Source organism: Phycodurus eques, chromosome 8 (assembly GCF_024500275.1).
Source record: "Phycodurus eques isolate BA_2022a chromosome 8, UOR_Pequ_1.1, whole genome shotgun sequence".
NCBI classification, from domain to species: domain Eukaryota; kingdom Metazoa; phylum Chordata; class Actinopteri; order Syngnathiformes; family Syngnathidae; genus Phycodurus; species Phycodurus eques.
In genome coordinates this window covers 16,560,992-16,582,642 of record NC_084532.1, presented here as the reverse complement: position 1 = coordinate 16,582,642, position 21,651 = coordinate 16,560,992, and the positions used below count along the sequence as shown (strand labels likewise).

The 21,651-nt window shown below is 41.5% G+C and overlaps 1 protein-coding gene across 5 annotated transcripts in view; it reads right to left on the bottom strand.

Moving 5' to 3' along the window:
- ptprc (protein tyrosine phosphatase receptor type C) overlaps nt 1-20,744 on the bottom strand; it is a 31,498-nt gene extending 10,754 nt beyond the window's left edge. For 2 of the 5 annotated variants that reach the window (XM_061684005.1, XM_061684007.1), the window contains exons 1-24: nt 20,617-20,742; nt 20,313-20,426; nt 20,111-20,204; nt 17,196-17,210; nt 16,076-16,174; nt 15,793-15,810; nt 15,428-15,694; nt 15,117-15,344; nt 14,911-15,036; nt 11,709-11,834; nt 11,443-11,604; nt 11,029-11,175; nt 9,910-10,115; nt 9,755-9,815; nt 9,564-9,672; nt 9,349-9,386; nt 5,167-5,258; nt 4,963-5,053; nt 4,781-4,857; nt 4,622-4,658; nt 4,436-4,533; nt 3,396-3,521; nt 3,159-3,313; nt 826-961 (exon numbers count right to left, since the gene is read on the bottom strand). In XM_061684005.1, coding sequence (XP_061539989.1) covers nt 826-961; nt 3,159-3,313; nt 3,396-3,521; nt 4,436-4,533; nt 4,622-4,658; nt 4,781-4,857; nt 4,963-5,053; nt 5,167-5,258; nt 9,349-9,386; nt 9,564-9,672; nt 9,755-9,815; nt 9,910-10,115; nt 11,029-11,175; nt 11,443-11,604; nt 11,709-11,834; nt 14,911-15,036; nt 15,117-15,344; nt 15,428-15,694; nt 15,793-15,810; nt 16,076-16,174; nt 17,196-17,210; nt 20,111-20,204; nt 20,313-20,426; nt 20,617-20,622 — 2,628 coding nt within the window. In that variant the 5' untranslated portion in view covers nt 20,623-20,742. Of the gene's footprint in view, nt 1-825; nt 962-3,158; nt 3,314-3,395; nt 3,522-4,435; nt 4,534-4,621; nt 4,659-4,780; nt 4,858-4,962; nt 5,054-5,166; nt 5,259-9,348; nt 9,387-9,563; nt 9,673-9,754; nt 9,816-9,909; nt 10,116-11,028; nt 11,176-11,442; nt 11,605-11,708; nt 11,835-14,910; nt 15,037-15,116; nt 15,345-15,427; nt 15,695-15,792; nt 15,811-16,075; nt 16,175-17,195; nt 17,211-20,110; nt 20,205-20,312; nt 20,427-20,616 lie in introns of all 5 variants that reach the window. The other 3 variants (XM_061684009.1, XM_061684004.1, XM_061684008.1) reach the window with 3 other exon arrangements.
- Nucleotides 20,745-21,651: the final 907 nt, after the last annotated feature.

Below are 21,651 nucleotides of genomic sequence, written 5' to 3'. Positions count from 1 at the left end.
TGAAAGAAAATCCTTCTCGATTTACCTCAGTGGTTTAAGTAGTGCGGTTTCTAGCTCTGTGAGCATATCGACTGTTAGCATGTTAGCATTTAATTAAATCTCATTTGAAACAGCACCTGACTTCAGTTCAATTTCTCTATTCAAGTACCCCATCCCAGGGCATGATGAATCCTTATTGAGCTGCCATCTTGCTATGTTAGCATACTAACTGTTAGCATGTTAGCATTTTATTAATTCTTATTTTAAACAATACGCGACTACAGGGCATAATCCAAAATGTTTATCGAGTTTTACAATCAAGTCTATATTCAAATTGTAGTTGTGCGTAAGCATTGTATGCAGTGCCATCAGTCTTTTGTATCATAGCACCCAAGGCAAGGGTATAATGTAAAATCCTTATTGAGCTGCCATTGTGGAGATAGTGTGCTCAGGTCGCTATGTTAGCATACATTGATGATGATACACTGTAGCACCTGTCCATAGAGGTACGAAATGCTCCAGAATTATCTTCACCAGTCGACGCCGGTTGTCAGCATGCTAGATGTTAGTATATTAGCCGTTAACATGAATGATTAGGATAAAATGTTGTACAGGGCAAGCAAATCTGCCACAAATGCTGGATTGCAGGTTAGCAACAGGCAGCAGACACATTTCAAATATCTGATGGAATTTTCTCACTTTTTATTATTCCGGCTTGTTCTCTGTATATGACAAATTGTTGTTATGTAATGTTATTGTAATTAATGGATAAATGTGGGATTGAGTGAAAACCTGTGTGTTTGTGTGCGTGGGTGCGTGTGCGTGTATGTACAGTACATGGTATACCTCCACTTGAACCATGAGACATCTGTGTTTGCGGAGACTGAAAACGAATCCATAGATGTCGACTTTGCCCTCAGCCTCCAGACACTCCATCATGGCGTCAATGCAGATGTAGGTGCCTGTCCTGCCAACACCGGCGCTACACAGGAGAAAACCAGTTGAACATGAAGTAAAATCACTTAAAGATGAGTTCAGAGACAACCAGAGGGAGGAAAAGGCTGGATGAGAAACTTGACTTCCAATTGAATAATAAAGTCATCCTTCTCCTGTCTTGACATTTATCACTTTGAATGTTGGGAATTTGAATAAAATGAGAATTTCCAGTGTCAAAGTGAAATTGGGAATTGCAACAAAATTTTCTGGAAAAACATTCATCTAAAATCGCACAGAATGTTGGAGGTCGACCCGTCATCATATTTGAGATTTTGTGAGACTTCAGCAAGTCTAATGAGACTTCAGTTCTGTGAGCATATAAAAAATGTAATGCGCATGTTTACTTTGCTTTTTCTTTGGTTTTCTCTGGCTCTCTTTGGCCACCAGAGATGCGTACCATTGATGCCAACAGGGAAAAGCGTGATTTATACAATAATATAATATACACAATAATAACAATAATAAATACAATATAATTCAAAATCAATTATACAGACATTTATTTTACCAAGCTGATGCTAACCTAAAAATAGCATTAAGCAAGCATACATAATTACTGCTTTTTTTTTTTTTTTGGACAAGTCACCATTTTTATGATGGTACAAATGGAACAAAGCAACCACAAACCTCAATATGGGTGCGCAGACACAGAGCATGGCTTACTACACAGCCGTATCTTGATTAGGCCTACTTCTGAAGTAAAGTTTTATTCAAACTGGCAACTTACTTCCAGCAAAACCTGTAAAAAGTAAACAAGCCAACAGTGGAGCGCTAATGACAAATTTTTAGTTGACCAATTATTAGCTTGGAATTTCTTTAAGTGGACAAAATAGGTAAGAATGTTCAGAAATACATTCCATGAAGTTAATTTGCGTTGAACAAGCCTCCTTTTTATTTATTTATTTATTTTCAAACAGTTGTTGCAAACCCATATTGACTGGAAATTGAATACATGGTCTCTTGGAAGACAGCAATAGCACGGCTATCAGTTTCAGGCGAAGAGGATAGCAGTAGAGATGAAGTGGAGAGTGACAGAAGGGATGCTTTTCATCACGAAGATGTGAGTAAAGCGGTCAAAATGGCAAACTATCGATTAAATGTCGCTTAATGTTCTTATCAATTACAGTAAAAGCATTGAGATGATTCAACTGTTAGATAATAATCCTCAATAAGGCTTTTAAGGATGTCATCTAACTCAGGAAATAGGAGAATATTCTCAAATTAAACACTTTTTAGTTGATGATAAAATGAACATTTGTTACAGATGTGGAGGGCCCAATGATTGGGTTTGCCTTGGGCACCCAAATGACTAAATGTGCCCCTGAGTGCATGGAAGAGTCATAAACGACAGATGCGTGCAGCATTAGCGTCAAAGACCCAGGAACTGGAACTTATGAGAGGGTGTGAAAAGAAGGAAACCGCATCAGAAAAAAAAGTCTGTTGAGTCAATATGCACACACTTAAAAGCAGACCAACTCCATTTTATACTTTGAATTGTAAAGTACAAGATGTCAGCTTTGCAGGCAAAAGGTTTATTTCTCTTAATTGTGGTTCCCAAATGTGTGTCGAAGTCTCTATTAGTAAGCATTATTGTAATAAATTCTGATGGCATGTGCGCCTTATCCTGATCCTTATTGGCTGTTATTGATTATTGTCGAATAAATAAACAATACATTTTAAAGACTTATTTCTAATCATTATTAATATATGTGTATTGCTGAAGATGTGACACCAGTAATACTTATGATTTATCATTTTAATTCTGATAGTTGAGGTTATTTGAATATGATTTTCCAAATTTTCTCATGGTTGTTTGTCTGAGTGTGGCACTGGGATCTGCTTTTGTTAGTTAGTTACCTATGTAGCATGGTTGTTTGCTCTATAAAAGGCTACATTTGCATCTTGATATGTCACACCAATTGGATGGACCATTTTTTTATTTATATGGTGCTCACTAAAAAGCACTAGAATTTGTAAGGTAATCCATCCATCCATTGTCTGTACCGCTTTATCCTCACAAGGGTCGCGGGTGTAAGCTAATATTCATGTAAAATAGCGAACAACATTGTTGCATTTACAAACTATTTATTGTTTCTTATTATATAGTCATAAATAGTAATCAATACACTTTATAATAATCAAGTTGTTAAAGTGATCGAAAACCTCCATAGAAATGGACTTACCTGCAATGGACGACAATGGGCCCGCTGAAAACATTTTTGAAGGCGTTAACGCGGCGTCTGAGCTTCAGGAGGAGGTGGGGCTCCTCCGGCACGCCGTGGTCGGGCCAACTGAGGAACTGAATGTGGGTCACGTCTCGCTCAGAGTTGTCTTTCCTCTGGACACATGTAACGACATGCAGTACACAACACATTGGGAACTCACGGCAGCAATAATAGACATTATCACAGGAGACTTACATGACTTAGGTTAAGATGGCGGATAGAATAATCAGGGAAGTGATCCTCCGAATTGAGCTTAACAACAAACTCCTCAAATATCTCAGTCTCGCGGTCAAGAGAAGGCCAGTACTGCACACACTTGTTCTGCAACACAACACAACACAACAGCTGATGAAAACTCCTGGAAAAACATCTCCATAATTATTTTAGTGGAGGGCCGTGCATTCTACCTGGGCCTTCAGTGGGGATTTACACTACATAATCCGCCTCTTAATACCGCCACTATCAGATCGCAATTAGAGAAACCATCACTCAATACTACACAAAAATGTAATATAACAGTACACAAGAGTGCCATGTACTGTACATCATCTGGAGTAGTTCAGAACCAAATTTAAAAAGAAGACAAAAACATAACAACATTAAATAAAATACATCATACTCACCAGAGATGCTGATTATTAAATGTATTAATGCAAGCGAATCGCTACAGACGTGTTGCTAGTTCAAGCTGGCTGTAACAAGTTCTGCTTTGCCCAACCAATCAGGGCCAGCGAGCTTTGCTAATATACGCTAGTTGAAATTACATCGACCAGCATTACTGATTCTGAAGGCCCTGGTTAGATTTGATTGACATGCAGCAGAGGCTGAAATCTGATTGGACAAAACAAAATAAAAAATCTAAGGCCCGCCGCAGACTGTGTGACGTGGCCAAACCCAACTGGAAAAGACCATCGCAAAAATATTACAGTTTGCGACTCACACCCACACAGTGAGTGAGTTGAGCCACACATACAACAAGATGTGTGTTTTTGGAATGTGGGAGGAAGCCAGAGTCCCAAAAAGCACAGGGAGAACAAGCAAACTCCACAAAGGAAGGTCGGTGATGAGATTCAAACCTCAAACCACAGACCGGTGAGACAGACGTGCTCACCACTCGGTCACCATTTGCAATACTTTCTATGGGAACATTTGTTTCCAACTCCAGATAAATTTGAGGTTGACCAGCATCTCAAAATGGATGATGCTCAACTTTTACGGGTGGACAAAATTCTTACCTTGTTTCCCTCCTCACAGCGCGTCACCATGACGATGATAGAAGACCGCTGCTCCCACATCATCCTCCAGAAGTCACACACAGTTTCCTCCTTTGGGCCTATGAAACACGCAACACACACACACAAATGCACAGACTTAACAATACGTGCCGTAAAATAAGGCAAGTGCAGTGAACACAGCGGTACCTTGAGCTGCAATGTACTTCTTGGATTCCTTGTAGCCCTGCACAGGAGCAAACATTCAATAAGTTGTGCTTGACCTATTTTTCCCAAAACGTGCATCACCAACTGCAAGACCCTTTGCTAAGTTGCACATATGTGCTGTATGAGGCTTATTTCCCATACATCAATGAAGCTGGCGTTGATGTAGTCGCTTCCGGCCCCTCCGTTTCCTGTGCTCAGGTGGACTCGGCTGTAATCATCTGTTCAAGAAAGCAAATGTTTGACCACTCCAGAGAAAAATGTTGTATACTGTAGTTGTATACTGGTAATTTTTTTTTGCTGTACAGTAACAACCAACTGCATACATGGTAGGATGTCCGCGTAACGGTTCTTGGGGAGGTTGCAAGTTTTTTTAGCCTCTCTCACTGTGTAGCGGGTAAATATTTTGGGGATGCTCTGTAAAGAAAATATTTGTTTTTCATTGTATGCCTCCCCTCATAAGTACCAAAGGATAACCCCCCCGCGCACACCCCCCCCCCCCCCCCCCCCCACCCCAAAAAGCAATCCACCTGAAACTCGGCCAGAAAAAGGCGGCCCTCATCAGCGAGTTTCCTTTTGTATGCTTCCAGAAAGATGTTGGCTTCGATCGGCTCCACAGAAGCTGCACCAGAAAAAAAAAACAGTTGCGCAAATGAGAAACACTTTAAAACAGGAAGTCTGTACTTTTTTAATTTACATTTACAATGAATCAAATCTGCATTCATCCAGTATAAGAAGTACGTGGGAGTTAGGGTCGTGCACTGTAATTAGTAGAACAATTTCTCTTTTCCTGTTACTTGAAGAATTAGTTTTTCAAAATAGATATTGAAGATTGTTATAAAATAAGTGCTAACAGTTAACCCAAGCTGCTTTGAAAACTATTCACAGTGTTTTCTGTGCACTGTGTGTTTACCCATCCATCCATTTTCCGTACCGCTTATCCTCACAATGGTCGCGGACGTGCTGGAGCCTATCCCAGCTGACTCCGGGCGAGAGGCGAGGTACACCCTGAAGTGGTCGCCAGCAAATCGCAGCACTATGTGTTTATAGGAATCTATATACTGTACTGTTGTACGAGTTTAACTTTTTGAATTTAACTACTGGAATAAATGACATTTTATAACATATTCTAATTTATTGAGATGCACCTATAAACATTTTTAAACTTTTCAAATAATATTACTCCACCAACTTTCATGAAATGATTTGGAGAGACTTGAAGTATGTTTGATTTTATGCCAAGTATGTAAAATAAAACAATGTATTGATGTGTGAATGCATTTCTAAAATTGTATTTTTTAAGACAATGTACAGTGGTACCTTGAGATATTGGTTAAATTCTTTCTGTGACTGTGCTCTCAAACACTCGTAACTCAAAACAGATTTCTCATTAAAATGAATGGAAACCCAATTAATGCTCACGTGGGCAATGACAGTGAGACCTGGAAGGGCGTGATTGGGAGGAACGGCCCCCCCCGATCAGAACCCGAGTGGTGTTCTGTTATTGGACTTCTGTGCTCACCATGGATTGTCCATAATGAACACTATGTTCAAGCATAAGGGTGTCCACACGTGCACCTGGCACTAGGACACTATAGGGCGCCATTTGATGATCGACTTTGTGGTCGTGTCATTGGACTTGCGGCCGCATGTCTTGGACACTCGGGTGAAAAGAGGGGCGGAGCTGTCAACTGGCTCCGATGGTGGGGGAAGATGCCAGTCCGACGTAGGCAGGCCCAAACATATTGTGAGGGTCTGCTGGGAACGTCTGGCAGAATCCCCTGTCAGAAGGAGTTTCAACTCCCACCTCTGGCAGAACTTCACCCACGTCCTGGGGGAGGCGGGGGATATTGAGTCCGAGTCGACAATGTTCCGCGCCTCTATTGCCGAGGCGGCCGACCGGAGCTGTGGCCGGAAGGTAGTCGGTGCCTGTCGTGGCGGCAATCCCCGAACCCGTTGGTGGACACCGGCAGTGAGGGATGCCGTCAAGCTGAAGGAGTCTATCGGGGCTTTTTGACCTGTGGGACTCCTGAGGAAGCTGATGGGTAACGGCTGGTTAAGCGGAATGCGGCTTTGGTGGTCGCTGAGGCAAAAACCCGGGCGTGGGAGGAGTTCCGTGAGGCCATGGAGACCGACTTCCGCTTGGCTTCGAGGAAATCTTGGTCCACCATCCGGTGTCTCAGAAGGGGGAAGCAGTGCACCATCAACACTGTGTATAGTGGGCATGGGGCGCTGCTGACCTCGACTCGGGACGTTGTGAATTGGTGGGGAGAATACTTCGAAGACCTCCTCAATTCCACTGACACGCCTTCCCTTGAGGAAGCAGAGTCTGGGTTCTCTGAGGCGGGCTCTGCTATCTCTGGGGTTGAGGTCACCGAGGTGGTTAAAAAAAAACTCGGTGGCAAGGCCCCGGGGGTGGATGAGATTCTCCCAGAGTTCCTAAAGGCTCTGGATGTTGTGGGGCTGTCCTGGTTGACACACCTCTGCAACATCGTGTGGACATCGGGGACAGTACCTCTGGATTGGCAGACTGGGGTGGTGGTCCCCCTTTTTAAGAAGGGGGAGCGGAGGGTGTGTTCCAACTACAGGGGATCACACTCCTCAGCCTCCCTGGTAAGGTCTATTCAGGGGTGCTGGAGAGGAGGGTCCGTCGGGAAGTCGAATCTCAGATTCAGGAGGAGCAGTGTGGTTTTCGTCCTGGGCGTGGAACAGTGGAGCAGCTCTTCACCCTCGGCAGGGTCCACGAGGGTGCATGGGAGTTCGCCCAACCAGTCTTGTGGACTTGGAGAAGACGTTCGACCGTGTCCCTCTGGGAGTCCTATGGGGGGTGCTTCGGGAGTATGGGGTACCGAACCCCCTGATACGGGCTGTTCGGTCCCTTTACGACCGGACTCAGAGTTTGGTCCGCATATCTGGCAGGAGGTCGGACTCGTTCCCAGTGAGGGTTGGACTCCGCCAAGGCTGCCCTTTGTCACCGATTCGGTTCATAACTTTTATGGACAGAATTTCTAGGCGCAGCCGAGGCGTAGAGGGGGTCCGGTTTGGTGGCTGTGCTTTTTGAAGAGGATGTGGTTCTGTTGGCTTCATCAAGCCGTGATCTCCAACTCTCACTGGAGCAGTTCGCAGCCAATTGTGAAGCAGCTGGGATGAGAATCACCACCTCCAAATCTGAGTCCATAGTCCTCAGTCGGAAAAGGGTGGCGTGCCCTCTCCAGGTCGGGGATGAGATCCTGCCCCAAGTGGAGGAGTTCAAGTATCTTGGGGTCTTGTTCACGAGTGAGGGAAGATGGAACGGGAGATCGACAGGTGGATCGGTGCAGCGTCTGCAGTGATGCGGACTTTGTATCAATCCATTGTGGTAAAGAAGGAGCTAAGCCGAAAGGCGAAGCTCTCGATTTACCGGTCGATCTACATTCCTACCCTCACCTATGGTCACGAGCTGTGGGTCGTGACCAAAAGAACAAGATCCCGGATACAAGCGGCCGAAATGAGTTTCCTCCGCAGGGTGTCCGGGCTCTCCCTTAGAGATAGGGTGTGAAGCTCGGTCTGGCTCCTCCGCATTGAGAGGAGCCAGATGAGGTGGCTCGGGCATCTGTTTAGGATGCTTCCTGGACGCCTCCCTGGTGAGGTGTTCCGGGCACGTTCCACCGGGAGGAGACCCTGGGGACGACCCAGGACACGCTGGAGAGACTACGTCTCTCGGCTTGCCTGGGAACGCCTCGGGATCCCTTCGAAAGAACTAGAGGAAGTGGCTGGGGAGAGGGAAGTCTGGGCTTCCCTGCTGAGGCTGCTGCCCCCGCGACCCGACCTCGGATAAGCGGAAGACAATGGATGGATCGAAACCCAACTAATCCGTTCTAGCGGCCCCCAACATTTTTTTTAATAAAGAAAAGCATACTAAAATATAGACAGTGTTCCGAGAGGCAGAGCCTCCCTAATGATTTTCCGGACGACCGCCTTGCTTGAAAACTTGCACCCTACAGTATGCTACTGTGTACAAACACACAATAACAACATTTGGACCCCCACACAACCAGCAGTTCTTCCTTAATAATGTTATGTGACTTAATTGATCTGCCGTTGTGTAATCCTCCACATTCCATGACCGTGAAATGCTCGTGGCTTCTGCAGAATACTCTTTGTCACCGTATTGCCGTAACTTCTCCGGTGTAATGGATCTCTTGTCCACAGCTTAAAATTGTTTTAAACATCCTTGGCTGGTGTTATTTTATTTTTGTATTTTTTTTGGGGGGGTGTTATGTTAATTGTTTTCATATGTGGCTGTGGCATTTTCCATTGTATACTTGATGGAGGCTCTGTGGTTGTTTGAAATAAATAACGTGTAATTCTCTTAGTTTTATGGATAGTTTGACAGTAGACTTAAATGATAGTGGCAATTAACAGCTTGAAGCCTCTTTTTTTAAAGAATATTTACTAATTATATCAGCCAAACTGCAGCTTGTGGTGTAGTGAGTGGCGGCACCTGCCGCCATAAAGCACTTGTATCTCAATTTTGGGCTCGCAAGTCAAAGCAAAAACTCAGCAGATCAACGGCTTGTATCTCAAGAAATGCGTGAGTCGGGTCACACGTATCTCAAGGCACCACTGTATATTGTCCATTCAACTAATTTATAGTGTCATGTAAGTTCATGTGAGCAATGCGCCTGGTGTATGCCGCTAAAATAAATTTCTGTTGTTTCCTGTGGACTTACTTGCATTGGGGATTAGAGGAATGTCTTCACTCGTGTCTCTGCAAACAAACACAAATTTGCGATGCTGTAAGATCCAGTGACCGCAGTTACACAGTTTTTCTTTCAACTGCAATTCAAATTCACCTTTGTCTATACAGTCCCTGTAAATTGCCAAGTAAAAGAAACAAACAAGAACAATATGAAGAGAATATAACAATGCAATAAAATATGCTTACTGGAACCGTCTGCATTTCACTAAGTAGATCCTGTAGATGACCACAAGTAGTGCCACAGATGTGAAAATGATGAGGAAGATAAGAAACCCTGTAAGGGCTTTGTCATTGTCTGCCAAACAAAAGACATATGTATTTCAGATATAGGGAGAAATTTATATATATAACTGTGTATATTAAGAAAAAACACCTACAATAAGTTGTTACAGTTTCTTTCCACCTTGTACTGTTGAAGCGCAGGTTGGATACAAATATCTGAAAAAGAAGAACATCACTTTTAACAGCAACTACTGTATATCACTAACCAAAGTATGTGGAAATCTTTTTCAGAAAAATTGGATGTACACACCTCTACTTGGTAGGTTGTAGAATAGCTCAGATCTTGGAAGAGGAATTTACATTCCTTATTTCTATGTAGCACAACTGTACTACCCCGAAGAAGTATTGCATTGAATTCCTTCATGGGTCCATTAAACCGATTTGAATGGTCACAGGTCACCTTAATATTATTACTGTCTACAACAACTGCTTGCAGACCAGTGATGCCATCTGGCACTGTGGGGGGGGGGGGAAATAAATATGTCCTGTATGATCATTTGTGACATTTCTACAGTTCAGGCTGCCATTGTTATGCAAGACCTGCTTTTATTAATATTGACATTAACACAACACATGCAAGCATTCAGTGGACATGATATTAGTAGCAGTTAATGAAGGTGCTGTTTACTGGGTGTTGTTATCGAAACAGCACTTAATATTATGATCAATTTGGTAAATCATAAGTTGACAATTTTCGGAGAAGTTTGCAGTACGAGGATGTGGGAAGGCAGGGTGGTGGTGGTGAAACTAGGGATGCTCATGGCTATTATACTCAGGTACACTGAAAAAAAGTGAAATAACTGTTTTACATCAGTTTAAAAATTGTGCTTTCTGTCTCAAACCTGTTTCAGACATCACTCCCATCAAATTGAATCGAAAGTAAAAGTTTTACTTAAATAGCATTTTTCTCTCAAACCAACGGTTTTCGTTCATGTAACCATGTAAATTCCTTTCTGTCTTTGTTTTAAAGTAGTTATGTTTTTTTTTTTTGGGGGGGGGGCGGGCTATTTTACAGTTACTAGTAGGATGGACAACTAGATGATAGACTGCTATTGCATTTTGGAAGGAAATATAGAAAGGAAGCAAACAAAGTTTTTTAAAAAATGTACAAAAGAAAGAATATTTTGGAAAATAACAATGAACATTTTGCTTATTTTCTGACATGTTACAAAAAAAAATCATGGAATCATAATCAATTCATGTTTTTGCATTTTCTGCCATATTGATCTGTGATTGAATCAATGGATGGAAATTAAAAAAAATATTTTTCTTATGTGATTCATCAATTAATCGAAAAAAAAATTGACAGATTAAATGATGGTGAAAATAATCGTTAGTTGCTGCCCTACAAAGAGCAATTAATACTTACCTCCAATGGCTGTAGTGAAGTCATGTTTACTTGCTTGTTCAACACTCAAATTATTGTACATTGGTTGGATTTCACAGATATAATTGGTGTATGAAGCCAAGCCATTAACATTACAGGCGTAAATCTCGTTTAGTTTGTTCGCCATACCTGGAAAAAAAACCCAGAACAACTGATTTCATTACAACAGGACAACAACAACATGAACATCACCCATCATTAACTGTGCCACTGTAAGACACTTCGACAAAGGGGAAACATTTATGTTCTCTATTCTTTGTAGAAGTCGTTTTTGGACACATAATTATTCCATATCTCTGATGACACAGTCAAGACTAAGCGCGTGAGTTATGAGTTTGTCATCAAGTGCTCTGCATGTTCCTCTCCTAAACACCAGAATGTATCTTGCTTACTTACCAACTCTTTGCATCCCTTTTCCTATTTGAGGCACACAGATGCATGTATATGATAGCAGATCGAGGTGAGCTATGACATCTGAGCAATTCTCACTTGCTGTTGTCCATACCAGTGCAATGGAGGTATTAGTCTTGTGTGCTGTTACGTTTTGGATTTTAAGATCTGTGGATACACAGAAGCCATCGTTAACACTGATCAGCATACGTGCATGTAATAACTTGACCATACAAGGTGTCACTAATTCACTGTGACCTATTTCAACATACCACAATCAATCTTGACAGAGATCGTTGAGAGATTTGCTATGATGGCATCATCCTCCCTAATCTCACCAGTACAGGTGTAGTTTGTGAAGGGTTTCAGATCAGAAACATTCGTGGGTTTTTCATCATCTGAGGAGATACACAACCATCTCACACCAAACATCCATTTTTTACAGCACTTATTTTTGTCGGGGTCCTAGGAGAGGCTGGAGTCTATCCCATCAGGGCTAAAGGCAGATTTCCTTTTTAACTACAGTTGCCAGCATGTGGCTAGCAATAGCAGCCAAGACATTTGGGAAGTCCATCCATCCTCCATCCATCCATTTTCCGTACCGTTTCTCCTCACGAGGGTTGCAGGGATTTATTGTTTATTATGTGTTTCTTTTAATGGCCAAATAATAAAATTGATGAATGAAACAAACACACGATTTGGTGGAATAAAATAAGAAGGACATGAGAATGGACTGTTGTACCAAAGCCAGCTGTATCTGACTAATATAATTTAGTTGAACTGCTCCCTTTTCTGTTAACCACAACAATAACATTGTGCTGTGTTGAAACTTTATTTGGTAAACACACTCACCTCTCTGATAACTAATATGTCTTTAATTGTTTTGCTATGCAGTTCAAATTCAATATCATTATAAAGTGTGTTCAGATTTTTGACTGCTAGTGTACATTAAGTGCTGGGCAGTAGCAACTTTACAAGTAGCGACGTTGCCAGTTTACAGTAAATACATTTCCCAGTAGCGGGGCCGTAACATCACTGTTTTCAATATCAAATAGCTTGTGAGCGATCACACAACAGTAACGTCCACAGAAGCTACAGTACGCTTCCCCAGCAGTTCTAAACCTTAAATGCATCACTTCCGTTTGATGTCTCGTAGTGTATTTATCCTCATGCTGATGCCTGCCCAGGATGGTGTATTAAAAAAAAAAACATGCCTGGAAATTGTCTTATAAAGGCAGAAGAGGGGGCAGAGAAAAGTACCACTTGTGAATCGCCATGACCTTAACAAATTCATATTATTTCTTGAGTATTTACAGCCAAAGAACAGTTAAGTTCCGGTGTTTACTGTGCATCCCCAACAGAAAGCTTCTGTTAAAATCTAAGATGTCCAACACCCATTTAAGGCCACACATTTAGGTATTTCCCAAAGTTCACACAACAATCGCCAGCTAAACTAGTCATCGCAACTCAGTCAGCAAACATCAACAGCTAACATAGCATTAGCTAGCAACATGTTTTTGGCAGCAATTGAATAAAAGTGTGTGTGTGTGCGTGCGTTTGCGCACGTGTCAAAGCAAGACGGGAACGGTTAGGAAGATTGAGAAGACAGACGAAGCGGGAAAGTAGTTATTTATGCTAGAAAACCATATTGCTTCAATGGATAAAAAAAAATTCACTAGAAGAGAACAATGACGCCTGGCACTGTTGAAGGCTGGTTGCGTGGGTTAGGGTTAGTACATGGTAGGTTCACTGAAGACTAAATCGTCCATCGGCATAAATGTGACAGTGTGAATGGTTGTTTAGTATCAGTGCGCCCTGCGATTGGTTGCCAACCAAGTCAAGGTTACTCCACTCCAAAACATTTGGCCAATCAGAGTGGAGATTTTTTGATTGACATCAACACGTGACCAATCACAGCAAAGCAAGAAAGCGAATGTCAGCTTGCATTGATAGAGTTGTCATCAGATGGCAAGGTAAGAATTAAACCTTTTTTCCGAATCTACAGCACAATGTTGATGGAAATGTAATTTGGGCTGACAAACAAACTGACACACTTGCACAACTTTGTTAGGTGGAGCTATAATATTGTATATACAGTTGCACAATCTCATGAGGTCCAATACAAAAGCTGGAACAAAAATGTCTTCAAAGAAATGATGAAATAATTTTTTATTGACACTGGCAGTGGTTTTTACTCGCTCGTAGATCTTCATGAGGTAAACAAAATATTAGATGTCCTCCAAGCGTATCCAGCTCAGAGTCACATCTGCCAGTGGATTTACAGCTTCCTGGGCACAGCAGGTGAGGCTGGGGTACACCACCGCACCTACACGCACCATCAGCACCGGGGCCCCCCAAGGGTCCTCTCCCCGCTGCGCTTATCTCTCTACATGAAAGACTGCACCACAACGCACCCAGCTGTCAAACTCCTGAAGTTTGCAGACGACACCACAGTCGTCGGCTTCATCAAAGATAGTGACGAGTCTGCGTGTCGACAGGAAGTGGAGCGGCTGGAGCTTTGGTGCGGCCGACACAACCTGGAGCTGAACACCCTCAAGACCATAGAGATGATCGTGGACTTGAGGAGGAACCCTTTGCCACAGCTGCCCCTCACGCTGTCCAACTGCCCTGTGTCAGCCATCGAGACCTTCAAGTTCCTGGGAATTTACAGTCTCTCAGGACCTGAAGTGGGAGACCAACATCAACTCCATCCTCAAAAAGGCCCAGCAGAGGATGTACTTCCTGCGGCCTCTCAGGACGCACGGCCTGCCACACGAGGTGTTGAGCAGCACTCATCAAATCAGTCCTGTGTTCATCCATCACAGTCTGGTTTAGTGGTGCAAAAAAGGACAAACTCCGACTGCAATGGAAAAATCGTCGGTCCCCCCCCTACCTACCCTTGAGGAGTTGCACGCTGCCAGAACTACGACAAGAGCATGCAAAATACTGTTGGACCCTCCACATCCTGGTTAGGACACTTCTGCAGTATTTGTGCACTCACTGTAATAGTCTCTGCACTATTAGCATATCTGTTGTTTACCAATACTGGCCACTTGTGCTTGAGAACTATCTGCACCATTTGCACAATTGTCACTGTTCCAGATTATTGCACTACTAGTCACTTTAAATTGCTTACATTTCCCGAGGACTCTGCACAATTGTCAATGTACCAGATTATTGCTCTATTAGTCATTTCAAACGGCTCCAAATTGCTTGAAGACTGCATCATTTGCACAGTACCACATTATTGGTAACCTTTCATTGCTCAGTGACTCTCCGTAGTGTGTTTTTATTGTCTCCAAAGTATTATTTTTTTTAATCACAGTGCCTGTCTGTTGTTGTACTAGAGCGGCTTCAACTCACGGAGGCAAATTTCTTGTGTGTTTTAGACATACATGGCGAATAAAATGATTCTGATTCTGATATTAACGCATTGACAATGCTGTAGGTCGTCCTTCTAGATTATCCACTTACCTAGACAGGAGTAAACAACGGTGAGATTGGTGCATTTGGGAGGTAAATCTGCTGTGATGTTTCCAGGAAGTTTAAAGGGAACATACTGTGGTATTTTATTTTGATTTGAAAGTCCAGAAAGGAAATCTGTAAAAGACAATTAAAACCATACATAAAGTAAAGGGTGCTGTAACATCCTTTTAGAAAGCCAGCACAGTTAAACATACCTGCATGGATGAACTTTGTTAGGTTGTAGGAATCATTTTCTCTTGCACAAGTGACGGTTGTTGTGAGTTGAGAGCAAATGTCACTGTAGGCTGGTCTGATGCACACTTTATTGTCACATTGCTCCAAATGAGCATTTTCTGGAAGTAACAGTGATGTGCTGAGATCCCATTTAGTCGTGTGCGAAAGACAGCTAGAATTGGAGTTGCAAATGGCGATTTCATCTTCACCTAAAATGTACATGAAATGCTCAGACGTGTCTCACAAATGTGTAAATTCAATATTAAGTCTTGTAAAAGACTTTTTAACTTACTCATTTTGTCTGTAAAGGTGGAATTAAGAACACCATTGCTGAAGATACAAGTTTCTGTCTCGCCATCGCTAGCAAGATATTCAACTTTATGCTCATATTCAGTGCATGGCTTTAGGTGTGGGATGTCGACCGATGTCTTGTTATAGATTGTTGTCTCCAGCGGGCTTGTCAAGCCATTTTCGGTCAAAAGGATTCTGTACCCGTCAGTGGAAGAGCTGGTGATGTCAAACCTGAAGCCATACTTGATGTTTGTAACATTGTAGGAGCCTGCATAACACAAACACAAGAATGTTGAATGTGTGTAAGTGTGATAACTAGCATCATTTTTCTTCAAATTTTACATTAATTAGTAAATTGGTACTTACACTGGAAGGGTGTGGAGGCTGGTGGATAATAATTCATATTGTTTGGAAAAGAACAAGGTAAATATCAAATTGTTATCCCATTCAAAGTTTTCCCAAACATCTTCAGAGTTCCTCACCGGGACTCAAACTTATAAAATACACGTATTGCCATAACACAAACATTTGTTGCATATAAATTAATGATCACGTACGATACATAGAAAACTTGAATTTCTTACAATTACTATAGCCTACAGCATTTTACTCAATCTTATTATGATTCAAACTTTCAGAAAAATCTCACCATTTGAGATCTGAAGGGTGTTTGGGGGAGGAGAGACGAGTGTGTTGCTGTTTGAAATGTGTGCGCTTGTGGCCTCCTTCGAAGGAACGGGAGTAGTAACTGGAGAAGAGAGAACACACTGAATACACTCAACACACTCATTGAATACGTGTTAATGCACACATTGAAAGTTTTTATTCAGACACAGTGAAGAATACGTGACACTGGACTGAGTGATCGTTGAATGATTATTTGAACTGTTTTTTTGATTGTATGATCCTATATAACAGTGGGCCTCAACTTTTTCACGCAACAGACTGGGTCAATGTAGGTACATATTTTTTTGCGGACAATATATATATATATATTTTTTTTATTTCCGGTCGATCTGTGCGGCCTGGCAGTAAATGGCCCGCGGGGACCACTGCTGTAGAACATCCAACAACCAAGATTTGGGTGCGCAAGTTTGAATTTATTTGGAATTGTTGTAACACAGTGCGGAATTTGTCTGCCTCAAAGCGCAGGTTCTGGGTTCAAATCTCGGCTTAGGCCTCCCAGTGTGGCGTTTGCATGATCTCCCCGTGCTTGTGTGGGCTTTCTGCATCGACTCCGGCTTCCTCCCACATCCCAAACGCATGCTTCTTGATTTAATTGAAGACTGTAAAAATGTCCACAGGTGTGAATGTGAGTGTGAATGTCGTCTATACAGTATGTGCCCTGTGATTGACTGGCAACCAGTCCAGGGTGTACGCTATCAAAGTCAGCTGGGATAGGCTCCAAAACTAATTAGCCAGACATTCACTGATTTTAAGTTTTACTAAGAAAAGAAGTTAAAAGTCATGAAAAGCACTGCTACAAACACTACTGTATCTACCATCCATTTATTAAAACATAATGCTGTTCAGGCTCATGCCGAATTTAAATGAATCCTAGTCATTTATGTCAACCACTAACAACCACTAATTTCTAATTTCCAAATCTGAACAAAACGAAGGTCAAACTTCATCCTGGAATGGATCATTTTGGAATATATATAAATGAATGATTAAGATTTATTGTACTACAACAAACATGAATCAAGAAGCTCTTTGCCAGGTTTGCCGATGTTAACAATTCTGTTGTGTAGAATGATGTCACTCACCTATTTTGCTTTGACCTGGAATTGGAAATAGAGGACAAAAAGTAATTATCCAAAAGGACAAAGTATTTACGTGAATACACGATCATGAGTCACAACATCGGGCATATGGTAATAAATGATTTTCAACATTACTATATTTAAAAAAAAAAAAAAAAAAAAAAAAGTCAAATACAGTAAAACAGTTTTGCTTGACCTTGTCAGATGTTTTTGTTTTTGACACATTTCCCCCCCCCCCCCATATTTACAATAACGCATGTCGGTGTGTCTAATGCTGTTGTCCGTCTGTGGATAACTTTGCAAAATGCACAGAGATACAACAAGAGCTAATGCCTAAAAAAAAAATCAAAAGAGCCTGTGAAGTTATTAAGGAGCTAGTCTAGATATTAGAGAAAAGAATGTGGCCACAGGATTTTCCCCACAAGCTCACCATAAACTTGTTGCTACGACACAACACAATCACCATTTCAGTAAGCAAACCATCATTTCCTGCTTTGCACTGACAAAAGTCACTACGCCCGCATTTGGTTTCACTTTAGAAAGAACACTTGCATAAGTTGAACAATTAATAGGGAACATGTAAAACATGATTACGATAAATGTGTTACATTAATTACAATAACCAGTATGTGGTGTAATAATAATAATAATACAAAAAAACATTTGTACTTTTTTTGTTGGACTGAACTGAAATATTTTTTTCTCTTCAAATTGCAAAATACTTTTGAAAATGAAGTTCAAACCGAGTCATTCACATGACTGAAAGATAAAATGCTGCATGGCTTAATCCATTTGTTGCTTTTAGCATGCACATGCGAATGAAAGCAATTTGACGAGGTGAACACTGACAGTGATAGTCAGGATGTGGTTTAGTGCGCCCTGTTTCTCGGGGGTGATGCATGCTATTTGCACTGACATTTCACCCAACGCACATGCACACACAGCCGCGTCTTATAATTAAGTGGGCGGTGTCTCTGGAAGGTTTCGGAGATTCGATTCAATGATGTATCAGTATTGAGAGAAAATAGGATCCTTTTAGGCATAGTGGGACAACACAGAACATGTTAGAAAAAAACATTTTTTTAATGATGATCACGAGCAAAATGTGCTGTCTGTCTATCTACGGTAAACCACCTCACATAGTTTGTCTCCATCAAACCTTTGCTTCCCACATCCAACATGTGTTAACTTGACTGGAGTACACGTCTCCCAAACTGCTTTAGTTGTACAGCAGGCCTCACATTTCTGACCCAGCTTCTTCATTTTGTGCTTCCCCTTTTTCTCAACATTTTCCTCAAGTCATTCGCTTGAGTTTTTGTCTTTGCCTGCTTGGCCCACGCTTCTCTGCTCAGCTCAGGAAATGAAGACAACTCACAAATGCAACACGGAAGTGGTCAACTTTGTAGTTTGTACTCACATGAACATTGAGATTCGAGAATTATTACCAATACAGTATAATGTGTATTATGTAATAATCTAGATTATACATGTCACTATAAGTAATTTTAGTTGTATAATTTGTTTTGTTTTTTTGTTATTTAATAATATTACATGACTGATTTTTCAAATATTTTACTGTCCTCAAATTGAATGCCGAGGCTGCTGTTCAAATGTGTCATTACGAATCTACATTTCAAATGACCTGGATAGCGAACTTAATAAGTAGTGAATCGCCATCTTCTTTTGTTGATGAAACACCAACGTTTATCTGCCCCGCAATTTCTCCATCCATGTGAGCTTTCACCGCCTCAAGCGACGTTGCTATTCATTTGTGTTTATACACTCATTACTTGCGTGAAGCAGTTTACGTTTACATCAACATGGGTTCATCAATTGGATTGTTTATTTGTGTGTGTGTGTGTGAGTGTGTGTGTGTGCGCGCTATGTCTCGCTAATATTTTTGTTACATCAATCCATGGTTACCTTTTTTTTTTTTTTTTATTTTAAATTATTTATCATCAATAGTCAAACTTGGATTGGAAAGTAATTCTTTAAGTGGGATGTTTATGGCATGAGTGTTTCATTTTATGCACTTGGATTACTGGGCCCAAAAATAATTTGGGATATGAATTCAACTTGTAACAATTAAGAGCCTCAATTTCATCCGTTCACTTACTGACGTGGAAAATATTTAAGCCTTGGTAGAGCTCTGCACCATTTTAAGTCGTGATACTATGAAACTGACATGGTGTAACATTTCACTTCACTTCAATTTCAAGTGGGACTTTGTACATTATTATTATTATTATTGTTATACTCTAGGATTATATCCCAACGTTCCTAGTATCAACAAGTTATAGCTACAAATGGCCCATAATAAAGTTATAATTTATATATAATAAAGTTAGATAGGCCAAACTACAAAGGCTGTAAATATTTGATTAAAAGTATATAATCTTAATCTTGATTACACTTTTCAAGCCAAACCAACAATGACAAAAATGTATATTTGTTCATTTATCTATGCCAGTGACAAGCAGAACAACTAAATGTTCTACCCCAGATAATTAACCTACGTATCCACATTTTGCTCTGCGATTCAGTGTATAATTGGTGCCTTTGTTCAATAAAGGTTGGCAAACACTGACGCACTGTATGCAGCCAATGTACAGACAGATACAGAGACACATTAACACGCGCACACACACAACTCCACACAAAGCAGAACAGAAACAAAGGATTGTGCTAAATGTTTCTCTTTCTCACCAGTAGACTTTGATTGAACAAGTTTTATAGCCTAAGGGCCACAAAAAACCTGTCACGTTTGTGGATCCTAAACAGCTCGTCATCTCTGCTCTCGGAACATTTTCCATTTTTCAAAAAAAGAACACCAAAAAACAAATGTGGACATTTGTCACAAATAGACACTCCACCAATCCTTCCACTCTTCCTCAGATGTCAAAGCAATGGTGACTTACAGTAGGCCGAAGAGATGATAGTAGCCCACAGCAGCAGGGTCCAGAGACCACACAGACCTTCCATGTGTGCCACCAAGCACCATCCACAAGTCACCTAGTGGGAACCCACATGGGAGATGTTCATAACCCACGCTCAACTGCTCAACAACCAATTCTAAAGTCAACATCAAGAGTGAAAGAAGACATTATTTAAGCCACTTACGTTTGGTGTCTTATCTGTTGACGCAGCTTCCTGGACTTGTTCCCCAAAGCCGAAAACCTCGCCTCTGCCCAAGTCAAGTGAGAGTGATGTCACGCCGAACGAGGCTGCCTTTACCTTAACGTTGGGTGACAGGAAGCTTCATTTCAGCACCGTCACCAAGAACAGGAAGTCGTCTCATCTACCATGTATGAAAGCCACCTGACTAAGGGGCGTGGGGGGGAAATCACTTATTTTCATGAAACAAAAGGGACTCTTCCTATGCTGGAGACACAACAATTGCACAAACATGGAAATGTTCACTCACGTGCATTCACGTTTTCCCTGTGCCTCGGTGGAAATCAAAGCTTTTAGCGAAGCACTTCGAAAAGAGACATGAAAGAGAAGTGAAACATCTTCAAGGTCCTGTTCTTTGCGACACCGCCCTCTTTCACTGTCCGCAGGCCAACAACATCTGACTGGCTGGACTTCTGCACTGTAAGTCAAGGCGATGCATCACCAAGGAAACACTTTTTTTTTTTTTTTTTTTTATTTATACAGAGCCAAACTATGTGTGGTCCATTGGCGACTTTCTTTCATTACAGGTCACCCTCCATTCCTTTTTTGATTCATTCTTTTTTTTTGTTTACACCCTGGACTGGTCGCAAGTCAATCGCTTTAAAAGTAAACGAGAAGCTCTCCAGGTATCTAGACAAATGGTGTCCAAATTACGGCCTGGGGCACATTTGCAGCCTGCCGTCCATTTTTTAGCGGCCCGCAGCATATACTCAAAATATTTGAAACGGCCCACGGACAAGTAACATTGTCTGACGGAACCTGACTGAACTGTCATGTAGCGTGCTGGGTTTGGCAACTTGTTTTCGCGCGCGGCCGACGATCGACCACCAGTTTTGCAGCGACTCAAAATTTGAATCGCCTGTGAACGGTGTCGCAATGTTGAAGATCTAACAGCCAATCAAAAATGCGCGAGCTTTCGCATTTTTTATCTACCTGTGACGAGTAAGCAAAGCGTGGACAGTCTCTGTCACCGAAATGCACAGGTACAATCAGTGAATAGGACGATCAATCATTGCCAACCGCCTTTCAAAATCTACTCTCGCCTTATTTTCGCCCGTTTCCTCTCTTTGTGACAATCTGCTTCTTTTTGACAATCACACCATGTTTTTGTGGTTCAATAAAATAATACAGTGAAGTTTATTGTATGTGGAACGGTGTTCAACAGGCCTTACAGGGCAACATCCCTGACAACTTCTACAACTCCTACTAAGAATTACAATTAAATGTTTTTAAAAGGGCATTTGTAGATATGTGAAGAAACTATTCACAACTAAAATAACATTTC